General features: G+C 33.7%; 2 protein-coding genes across 5 annotated transcripts; one reads left to right on the forward strand and one right to left on the reverse strand.

Annotated features, from left to right (window-relative positions):
- Positions 1–190: 190 nt before the first annotated feature.
- On the reverse strand, positions 191–3977 carry LOC131665872 (RING-type E3 ubiquitin-protein ligase PPIL2). The gene is made up of 10 exons (XM_058938078.1): positions 3874–3977; positions 3742–3795; positions 3271–3640; positions 3027–3192; positions 2814–2962; positions 2613–2736; positions 2398–2546; positions 2177–2328; positions 1774–2112; positions 191–1696 (listed from the first exon to the last, which is right to left on the reverse strand). The coding sequence occupies exons 2-10, from the start codon at positions 3771–3773 to the stop codon at positions 1612–1614; spliced, it is 1566 nt and encodes a 521-aa protein (XP_058794061.1). The 5' UTR covers positions 3774–3795; positions 3874–3977; the 3' UTR covers positions 191–1611.
- A 60-nt stretch (positions 3978–4037) lies between these two features.
- On the forward strand, positions 4038–10465 carry LOC131665875 (ubiquitin-conjugating enzyme E2-24 kDa). Of its 4 annotated transcripts, none has more exons than XM_058938085.1 (7): positions 4045–4202; positions 4911–5056; positions 6291–6425; positions 6499–6549; positions 6671–6803; positions 6882–7029; positions 7226–10465. In XM_058938085.1, the coding sequence occupies exons 3-7, from the start codon at positions 6295–6297 to the stop codon at positions 7321–7323; spliced, it is 561 nt and encodes a 186-aa protein (XP_058794068.1). In that variant the 5' UTR covers positions 4045–4202; positions 4911–5056; positions 6291–6294; the 3' UTR covers positions 7324–10465. The 4 variants fall into 4 exon arrangements, with proteins under 4 accessions (XP_058794070.1, XP_058794068.1, XP_058794069.1 ...); XM_058938086.1 differs by having other exon boundaries at positions 4046–4202; positions 4722–5056; XM_058938084.1 differs by having other exon boundaries at positions 4046–4202; positions 4808–5056.
- Positions 10466–11543: the final 1078 nt, after the last annotated feature.

Below are 11543 nucleotides of genomic sequence, written 5' to 3' on the forward strand. Positions count from 1 at the left end.
ATTCTGCAAACATGGACGTTCGTGGCTCACTGAAAAGGAGAGTGAGTGAGAGAGAGGATAGGGAGCTTTGACGTGTGTGTATATGTAGGGGGAGATCCACGTCCTGTATATCTCTTTCTTTCTGTCTCTTCTTCCTTCCCTTCTCTTATCCTGCACGGGACACTTTTTTTGTGATAAAGTCAAGCGGCACAGTCAGGCAAATTTATCTTATTTATTTGCACTTTGGCACGCATTATCAACGCAAACGTTGATAATAATAATATTTCACTGAAAATAACAACTTTGCCTGATTTTTTATCTTTATAATTATAGCATGACATTAGCTTTTTACGAAGCAGAGTTATGTAAAACATATTATTTATGTTTTTATTGATAGATCTGTGTGAATTAGTTTATTTACATTTTAGATCGCCATTAAATTTGATCGAGTCGACTATTTTTAAAATATATTGACAGGTGGTCTTCTAGCGCACGACGATTTCTAGTGGTAATCGTTCCATTGATGTCGTTGAGCAAATAAAAGAACGTATAGGTACGAGCAGAACTGTCGATCTTTTGCGAAAGCTTGTGATTTTCAATCGTTCGATACAAAAAACTAAATAAAACAGTTGTATACGCTGACGAACATCATGGTCTCGACAAAACTTGCAAAACTGAGTATCTTTACGACTTCAGGAGATTACGCATAACACCGAAATAATATAGTAATATTCATGAAATAAAAATATATAGCATCGCTATGCAGATAAGAAATGAGATACATGTTCAAAATTATTTATGGCCCTAAAAAGGGCCGATTATTGTGAAGTTAAAATTAAATAAGCATAACTTAGTGTTACTTGAAAAAAGTAATTTGATTTGAAATATTTTTTAGATGAGAGCTATTCTAAACACCACAATCTTCCGTAAAATTAAATGAAATTTTCCATTTCAAATAGAACTTTTCTTATTTTAAAAATCTAACACATGTCTTTCATCAAGTAAATAAATTTAATCTTATCAGATAGCGTTACTGTAATCAATATTTTTCAATATTCTAACGTTGACATTATAATCGAGTCAATGACTTTCATAAAAGTCACGCATTTGTAACCGCCCACGCGGAGTGTGGAAAACAGTGCGAATCATCCGATTGACACGCTTACACATTCCAAGCGTGAACTACGGCTGATCGAAGCGAAACCGGAGCCTATAGCCATCCTCGATGGAATTTCCGTCTAAATAAAACTGTAAAATCCTCTTTCGATCTATAGTACAAACATTCAGATGGTGAAACGAGTTTCCAAAGAAGGCCTTATCCACGAGAGAACAAGATTGCACGCATGCGGAAAAGGAGAGATCAAGCTATATATTGGACGGACGCTGATCAGACAGGTGCATATCGACAGACCGTGTTATAGACTGCACAACTTTTCTTCTTGTTTTTTAGATAAGCTATGTAAATGCTAAACTTATGAATGATTTTGTGGTTGGTAAAAATAAAATAAATATGAAAATTAGAAAATAAAACTTTAACTTTATACTCTTCATGTCAACAAATAATCACAATTTACAATTAGTATATACACGTGATCGAGAAATAGCATTTACGTCTAACAAGTCATCGCATAATTACCAAGAAGAAAAATTGAAATTACTTGACACTATTTTCTTTTTCTTTCTGGGTATCTCTGCTGATGGTTCGTCTTTTTTCGAACTAAAATTAAGAAAATTTTAATTAAACATAAATACGAATAACTATTCAATAAATTATCGATATCTCATAAAACTCACTTTGAATTAAGCACACTTGGATCAAGGTATTTTGCCACCCCTTCTCGGTAAACTTTTAAAGCTTCCTCTCCCTCCTTTCTTTTTGGAGCGTTTATCTTTGCAGCTTCCTTAGCTATCCTTTCTACTTCTGCTTCTCTATCTTTTGCCAATTGCTCATCTGCTTCCTCGTAAGGATCAACAAATACTTGAGCTGTCATAATAATAATATCCTCAATAGGTCTGTCTTTATTGTCTACTTCAATTTTTTCGATAGAATTCAAAGTCTCCATGCCACCAACAATTTTTCCAAAGACCGTGTGTTTATTGTCTAAATGCTGACACGATCGGAATGTGATGAAGCTGAAAAATATTCGATTAATATTTCGTTCGTAAAATTGCTAAGTAGGTATTATTTTTTTATTACAATTGAGATCCATTTGTGTTGGTTCCAGAATTGGCCATAGAAAGAATACCACGACCTTTATGTACAAGATTAGTTTTAAACTCATCTTCAAATGGTTTACCCCAAATAGATGTACCACCTTTCCCCGTGTTCGTTGGATCTCCTCCTTGAATCTGTAATAAAGTTGAAATTTGTTAATATCAGTGAAGATTATACAAGAAAATTAAAAATATAATATTCACCATGAAATTTCGAATAGATCTGTGGAATTTTGTACCATTATAATAACCATTTTGGCAATGTTTTATAAAATTCTCACAAGCTTTTGGTATCAAGTCACAATGCAGTTCTAAATTTAATGCCCCATGACTTGTTAGAAGTTTCACATATCCTAAAAAATTTGAATTAGTTATTAGAGATATATTGCTTCCATAATTTTTTTATATTTCATATTTACCTTTCTTTTTTACTCTTTCATAACGAACAACATCTTCGTCTAAAACAGCAGCATCTACTGTAGTAACTCTAGGCATCACTGTAGATGTAAGACTTGCTGCAGCTGCTCCAGTAGAGTAAGATGCCTGGTGGTAAAACCAATAATTAATGAAATCAAAGTTTGAATATATTTTTATTAAAAGCTGTTCTAAGCTTAACTTACAGCATTAAATTTATCTGCTTTAGGTTTTTCAGCTTTTTTAACTTGCTCTTTTGGTTTATAATCACGTTCCAACTCTCCTAGAATTTCTTTTGTTTCGTTTGACACAGTTTTCAAGCTTGCTTGTGGATCTTTACTGTCCCTAATGGCATCTGAAATCACCATATAATTTTATAAAAAATGAATAATATAATAATAAAGTAATGAAAAATATACCTGGATCATCGACACGAAGATTATGCTTTATATGATGAAATGTTGAAAGGTTGAATTTTCTAACATTACTTGGATCTTGAATAGTAATAAGATCTTTTCTTGTAAAAGGTTCATCATTCATTAAATCTTTCCAATTTTTAGTTTTGATATTCAATTGTTCAACTGCCTGGAATATATAAGAAACAAATAATTTATTTGAACAATTATATATAAATTAAATGTTATTTAAAAAGCAAAAGTATACCTCATAAGAAAAAACATTGCCTGTAGTCTTGACTGCAACAATATGAGAATGCTTTGAAAAATTTTTAAACAAGACTGGACAATGGTATTCGCCTTGTGCATTTTTGAAGAAATTCAACTTTGTCAAAGTCTTGGTATCTAAAGGCTTTCCAGTTACTGGATTATGTTTATATTGCTTAAGATATGGTACTAAAGCTTCAAGTTCAAATACATTTCCATCAGCATCACAGTATGGATGTTCAAATGGTTGCAAACTCAAACAACAGTGATCAAAAGGTAGCTTTCGAAATGTGGCATCTTCACTAGAATCGGATGAAGTACCAGACATTTTTCCACCATACAGAGTTGTCCATTCTGTATATGTCAGGTACCTATTTAAAAAGTCAAATAATTGTCATTAAACATTATAATTTGAATTTGTAAACGTTTCAGTAGTGTTTGAAAATAAAATTTTAATAAGCGTGAAATTTACATTTTATCCTTCTGATGCTGACGTTTCCCCATTTTGAATGATGTTTAAATCTCTCTGAACCAAAAAAATTGTTACAAAATATTAGCAATACAAAGAATATATTTGAGGTTAGCGATGTTGATATACACTCACTACTGCCACCCCCACGCCACGACTCTCGAGGATTTCGGATTCTGAAAGCGACGCATGCGCGTATCTAGGCGTCAGCTAGTGGATCAGAGTTTCCGGCGCGGTGCTGCAGCCGAGGCGGGCAATCATCCGGCGACGCCGCAGGAATGCGCAATCGTAATTTTTCGTGAAGCCGCTGAGACAGAGACGGAGCGAGACGAGCCGACGACAACCCTCCCGCAAAGTCTTCCTTTGCAAATATTTACTGCCATAAAGCTTACTTGACATCTTTACATCAAGAAAAGATTTTAAAGTTGACGAATTTGCTGTTGCTGCTGAGGCAATTACTACACGTAAGTCAAATAACATTCTTAATTTGAGAATCTCTGTCTTGAGATTAGAGAAAGACAGACAGAGGTGCAGACTTACCGGCGTTTCTTCCGGGTATCGTACCGTCTCTTTCTTTCCAATACTGTAAAAATTGGTGGCAAATTTAAATTTTTTCTTGAAGTAATATTTTTTCGCTTAACATTTTTTTAATTAAAAAAACGCAATGAAAGCTCATTTAAGCTTTTAAAAGCACAAAATACAGTAATAAACTCGAACTTAGCCTGACAACAATGATAATCTCTCGTGATTACAAAATCGACATCTCTATCGCGGAAATGTCGATTTCTTGCTATTGCAAAGATGTAGAGTTGAGCGTAAAAAGCCATACGAGAAATGTTAGTTATAAAGCCAAAATGCTGAAACGAAGGTGTTGAAAATCACAGAAAAAGAAATAATAACTCGAGCTTTGGCGACCTTTAATCAAGGATAACCGACAATTCACTGCAAAACTCTCTCTCTCTCTCTCTATCTCTCTCTCTCAGCTCTCGTAGTTTGTCTCTTTTTTGCGGAAGCATTCGTATAAGCAGCAACAAAGTTGCACGACTAATTGAGAAAGAGCTTCGGACAGCCGGGACATTCGGGGGAGGGACAGACAGAAAAAGGAAACGTGTAGGCAAGCAGAAGCTCACGCGAGAGCAGCTACACAGCATCAGTATCCATTGTGCGTTTAGAGGTAGTTCGGCGTGTGTTGGTGTGTGAGAACGCGAGAGTGCGCATACGCAGCAAGTGGATCACCGGCACGCCGAGAAGCTGCTCTGCCTCGTCTTTCTCCCCAGGAGGCTATCCCGTCCGACAATTGCTGCACACTAACAATAAGGTAACCTTCCGAGCCGCCTACAAAAGCGCCTATACTTCGTTAACCCTTTCTCTCATTGTTTCCTACGACCTATGCAAGTTAGCACGTCGTTACAGTTGTACATATAAGTGTATACGCATCGTCCGTCTCTGTCTCTTTCGAGGTTGCTGCCGAGTGCCGTTGCTGTTTCATTCGTATAGAAGTATACTTTCGAGGTTGATTACTTTTGCAGAAAACCAAGACCGCGTGTACGTTTATTAATGTGGCCGCCCGAGATAGCCATCCCGACATCTCTTTCTCTCCGTGATTCGGCTCGTTACTCTCTCGTGGTTCAGCGCCCTCAGAGTGACATTTTTTTTCTTCTGAAATTGCGTTCATTCGTTCATATTCTCGCTCTATATACGCTGTTCGTTCGAGTTACAGCCTTGATCGCGCAGTTTTCATGTATCTGTAGACTTTGCTCCAGTGTGCTCGGTTATCCATCTTTTATCTTGAACTCGGGCTTCTCGAGTAATTTTGGCTGCCAAGCATCTCTACAAGTCCCTTGGTTTGATCAATGTTCAATGCTCGACGTCGTGTACCTCGTCAACGTTGATTTTTGAGTGTTCATTTATACGCGATATCTCGCCGAATGCTAATATCGCACATGCATAAATCAAAATTTGTTACACGCTGTTGACTTCTAAGTACTTTCCGTGACTCTTTGGAGTTATTGTATTCATGAATTGTGAGTGCATACAATTTTTCAAGTGTTGCTGTTGAAAAGTATAAAGACATCGAGAATACTTTATTTAATGTTAATAGTAGACTCACGTAACTTGAAAACAAGCTGTAAGGTCTCATTTGAAATTAAGTTTCTAATTTCCATATTTTTACAAAGTGATCGATATAAAAAGTTTACTGTAAGTATTGGTTTTCACTGATACACAATCTTGAAACCTACAGTTTCTAGAACTACTCACAGTATTTCAAAATATTACAAAGTATTACAAATGTAGTCTGTCTTTCCAAGTTATTTTTTATTCATAACTTAAGTAAGATGATAAATTATTTGTCAGTTTCATACCTATCATTTCTTTGGTTATTTCACGGGTGATTGTTTACACGTTAATAGTGAATTGTGCGTACTGTTTGTGAAAAAAACTAAAGAATTAATATTCTTTGTTTGAAATTAATTCTAATTGGTATTTTGTTTATATGCTTATATATGAGTTATAAAATCACAAAATTCTAAATAAACACTATTATATTTTAGGAAAATGGCATCTGGAGCTGGGTCTAGTGGAACTGGCAGAGGCCGTGGATCATCTTTGGCTGACAACAAGCCAGAGAATAAGGAGGCCAAACCTAATCCAAAGATGTCAAAAGCATTAGGAACTTCTGCAAAAAGGTAGTAATTTGTATGCTATTTATTTAATAACCATGTTTTATATAATTAATTTCATATTGTATATTTTCATTAGGATACAAAAAGAACTAGCAGAAATCACTCTGGATCCACCTCCTAATTGCAGGTTAGTTTGAAAAAGTATTCATGTTACTTAAAAAAGATAACAGTTGATAACAGTTACAAAGTATGGTAAATAGGATCAAAATAGGTAAATAGTAAATGTACAATAATTAAAAAATTTTCAGTGCTGGACCAAAAGGCGATAATTTGTATGAATGGGTTTCTACAATTTTAGGCCCACCAGGATCAGTTTATGAAGGTGGTGTTTTCTTTTTAGATATTCACTTTTCCCCAGAATATCCTTTCAAACCACCAAAGGTAAATTAACCTCACTATCCATCAAAACTAATTATTTTTTAGGCACATCCATGCTTAATAGTTGTAAATTTGTTTTAGGTGACTTTTAGAACTCGAATTTATCATTGCAATATTAACAGCCAAGGTGTTATATGTTTAGACATCCTTAAAGATAATTGGTCACCAGCATTAACTATTTCAAAAGTACTGTTGTCCATTTGTTCTCTTCTTACAGACTGCAATCCTGGTGAGTTTAATTTCGTATTTTTACTTTTATTAAATGCCATTCTTTTAAATATCATATACATTCTGACATAAGTTTAGATATTTTTGTACTAGTGGTTAGAAAATATTAACATAATCTTTTACAACATATATTTTATACGTTATTGTTGTAAATACGATATAGAGGAAATTAAAATTATGTTACAATTATGTTATAGCGGATCCTCTGGTGGGCAGCATAGCAACGCAATACTTACAAAATAGGGAAGAACACGATCGCATCGCACGTTTATGGACGAAACGTTATGCGACATGAGCAAATTTGCACGAAATTACAAGCAACTCCTATCAAGTTTCATGCCAATTTTATAGCCCTCATTATGTTCAAAAAGCGTTGGTTCGAGTAATTTATAATATGTTTTTTTTGCCGTTATTAAAAAAATAGAGTATTTTTTATGTAGATGAAGAACGGAGCACAATTGAATTTAAGAACCATTTTATTATTCGATTTTTTTACTTATAACAATTTACAATACTAATCAGTGCTAAATAATTAAACCTAATATATCCATCGATCAGTGACGTATAGTAGCTAATTCATTTGTGCGAAGTTTATTTTACTGTCGACGAACTAGAAAAAAGGCAAATGCGTGAACGGTGCTGTCTAATATTTGCTCGGCCGCGCGTCTCGTATTTTTTCTCGCGCTTCGACCAAAGGTCACGCACAATGTGCCTAAAAATCAAGTGTATTGTACGTTGAGGCATGACTTTAGGAGTACTTTTTTTTCAACAAAAAACAACAAGGAATGAAGTTCAATTATAAAAAGATCGAAAACAGATAAGCGAAATTTAAAAAAAGGCGGATATAAGATACCACGACGAGTTAGTATTTAATTATTACACGAAAAACAATAAACGATAAATTCCTAAGTTATAAGTGATTAGGTACTTAGGCAATAAGGACGTGAATTAAAACAGACCCACTTACCTGAATGTTTTAAATTTATTAATCAATTTTTAGCGTTCGAAACTCGTATTACTATTGCTTGTTTATTTTAACGTCAAGCTTCTCATGAATTTTCAGTTTTTCGATTTTCACAATATTTATTTTGGTCCGATTAATTGAAAAAATTCATAACTTTTATCCATCGATCAATTGAAAAATATTTTATTTTTAAATTATATGATACATATACTGATAGGAAGGGTATAATTTGTTTGTATTTTGTAAACGTATAAGATGTATTAGCTGGACGTGTAAGTTAAGTACGTTTTGGGGTCCACTACTAAAAGAAAAAAATTGATAAATGCAAGTGAATCAACTGTGACTGTAAATAAAGTATACCAATATCATTTTGCTGTATATTCACGTTTGTGATCGTCGAGGAATGCCGAATTCTGGAATTTGTATTCTCGCCTTCTCTTTTTGCTCCTTCGCAAGATAATTTTTTTATATACAATTAATAAAAATGGTAGAGTGAGCTTGTATGTATGTGCGTGCGTTCGTAAATTTTTGAAGAAAAAAAGAATGAATCGTTTATCAATAAGACGAATATTATAACATAGTAATACAAACATCGTATAAATATTAAAATGGTCAATGAAAGCGTCTGGCAAATCAGCAAAACTGTGTAGGCCATATTTTTCACGCTAATTTTTTTTAATTAATAAAGGGTAATAAAAAAATACTGGTACCCAATAAACAAGCTTGTGGATTTTTTTTGTAATGAATGACAGTAAAGAAACTGGTGTTTGATAACGAGACAAAAGAATGTTTATTGACAAAAAAGCTGCAATGTAATCATATTAACTCTAAAAAACATTATCCATGCTTCCACATTATTTTTGTAAAAGTGATAGAGTTTTAGAAGCAAGGCGGACTAATCCACTTTGTAAATAATTGACTCTGCGCGCGTAGCTGTTCAATCATAAATAGTAGGTGTCTGTAAGATATTACGTGTATCTTAATTGTTATAAACAAAGTGTTAGTGGGCCAGTTGCAGTTCGTAACGAAATCTTGCAAAGTTGAACAATTTTTAAAAGATTGAAAAAAATAATTATATAATTTCTGCAAGGTTTAAAATTGGAACAACTGTGACTGAAACGAAATTAGGGATGAAACAAGTAAGCACAAAATGGCATTGAGAACTGAGTAAAAAGAATTGAAATATAGTTCGGCTATGGCGTTGTACAAATCTTATTAAAATATTGTCAAATTTTGTATATATTTCCAGTCCAAAATTTGCTGCACTAAAACTGTGGCTATCTCTATGATCAAGTTTTTTTATTTAAATCACGACTCGCGTACCTGACGCGATTCGTAATCGAACTGCCAACTTTGCACACTAACACATCTATGTTCCTTGAATCCCTGATTGAAATGGTGGAAAAAATGCGGAAAGAGAAAGTATAAAGCAGAAAAGTACCAAAACGACCACGGAGGTCTTCCCTTTGTAAAGAGAAATTTTTTTGTTGACATCAATTTAGTTCGCATCACAAAATCAATTAGAAAATTGAGAGAGTTGTTTGAAGAGTATTAATGAAATTGTTATTTTCAAAACAAAAGTTAATATTTTAAATTGTCATTCCTACAGTTGACCGATTTCAAAATCTGTAATTGTATATTTACTTGGATTTTAGGCAAAGTAGATGATTAAATACGTGAACATTGTTGTGAGAAATTCAGAATTTGTATAAATTTCATTTGTACATATTTTATGCATTTCACGCTGTCTTATCATATACTTTGCTTGACAAAAAATGAAATATCCATTCAGCAGGTATATCGTTAAAGAAAATTTCATAAATGTTTATGTAATTTGCAAAGTACAGATAATAGTTGGCAAGACTAAGTTTTCATATCATCATTAGATTGGACGGAAAGAGTGCAAAAATTGATGTAGTTGAGTGAATGTATTTGAAAAACAGGTAAAAAGCAAGGGGAAATGAATAAAATGTTTGGTCATTAACTTTTCAAGCTATGAACGAGTGATCGAATAAGCTTTCCCACAAATTTATCACCGCTAATTGTGGGTCGGTACAATCTCATGTAAATACACTTTCATAACTTTTATTCACACCGATTTAATGCAGCATTCGCTTGTGTATAATGTTAGTGATCACGTGTAAAGTAAAATTAATAAGCGATACGCAATTGCAAGGAATGGAACGGCAGTTTTGGCTGAAAACATCTTTGACGCGTTTCAGAAGACTTTGAATGTCGAAATGAAAACTATCCTAACAAAAGTAAATTTGATTTTTCGTTCGTCTTAAGTCTGTCACAAAAGAATAGATTAAATTGATAATGATTCGTGCAATGAATCATCTTCGAGCCCAAGCTGACTTTGCGCGTGCTTAAACTACGATAGAGACTCGCTTCTCTATCTGACATAATATTAATAAATGTTAGTCTGCTAGTTAGTGGCATTGATATGACAAAGTGGAATAAAATTATTGTACTCGAATCTTGAATGTTCATTTTCACCTGTCCCCTATCACAATCACAACTTTTGCCAGCGAACCACTCAAGCCGCTCAAGGTTTCTCAATGTTTGTTCAAGGATCGTGCGTCACTTTAATTTCATTATGAGCAGAAACTTCGAGCTGGTTATCAGATATTACATTTGACGACAAATATTTATGTAGTATCAAAATAAGATAATGGATATCTTCCGTATAACATCATTCATTTTGAGAGCCCGTACTCAAGTTCCCTATAGTTTTTTCCATGGCCTATATTCCGGACGCTTACACGTATATATATCGTAACGCAGGCTTTCTTATTTATCAACTGACAATATGCGCTATTCCCAATGCATATAAGCATGCGACTTATAGTTCATCTATTTTTATATCTGTAACTTGTTATTTTTACTTTGAATTATACAGTATACATCGTTATTAACTAGTTTTTCCAACTTCAATTTTATTTAATTTTCCACTTTCTTTCTTCCGTCTGATTATATAGCGTGAGGTGCGAATACTGAATAATACATTTTATTCAACACGTTGTCGTTATAAAAATGCAAAGGAGGGTAATTATAGCGATGGGCAGTAGCTTCGTTATTTCGCCAAATTATTCACTAGTGTCTTTACAATTCCTTTAAAATATCACACCGTCATACAGATATAACTTGGATATAATAAATAACGACAGTATAGTTATAACCGCGTTACTTTTAGAAAAATATTAACTCAGCAGCGCGTCATTAAATAACGAAGTTATGTGAAGCCGTTATCTTAGCAAATTATTTCGACATGGTGATCTTCCGAATGAATGTCAGACGTAGGTGAATTCAAGTAGTTCGTGAGAGTCGAGTGACAATTGTCGAATTTGGCAATCGATTCAAACGTATTTTCACGGCAAGTCTATAATGTATTAATACCCGTGAGTATTATTATTAAATTATTTTATTGTTTAATAAATTTAGTACCCTGAAGTAGTTAACAATATATTTAGCTAAGAATTGGTCGTTTAAAATTTAGAAAAGCGAATAGAGCTGTCGATTTATTTAAAGGTTGACCTTCTCCATCGCTA

The sequence above is a fragment of the Phymastichus coffea genome, unplaced genomic scaffold (genome assembly GCF_024137745.1).
Source record: "Phymastichus coffea isolate CEN01 unplaced genomic scaffold, Cenicafe_Pcof_1.1 PCOF00055, whole genome shotgun sequence".
Lineage (NCBI taxonomy): Eukaryota > Metazoa > Arthropoda > Insecta > Hymenoptera > Eulophidae > Phymastichus > Phymastichus coffea.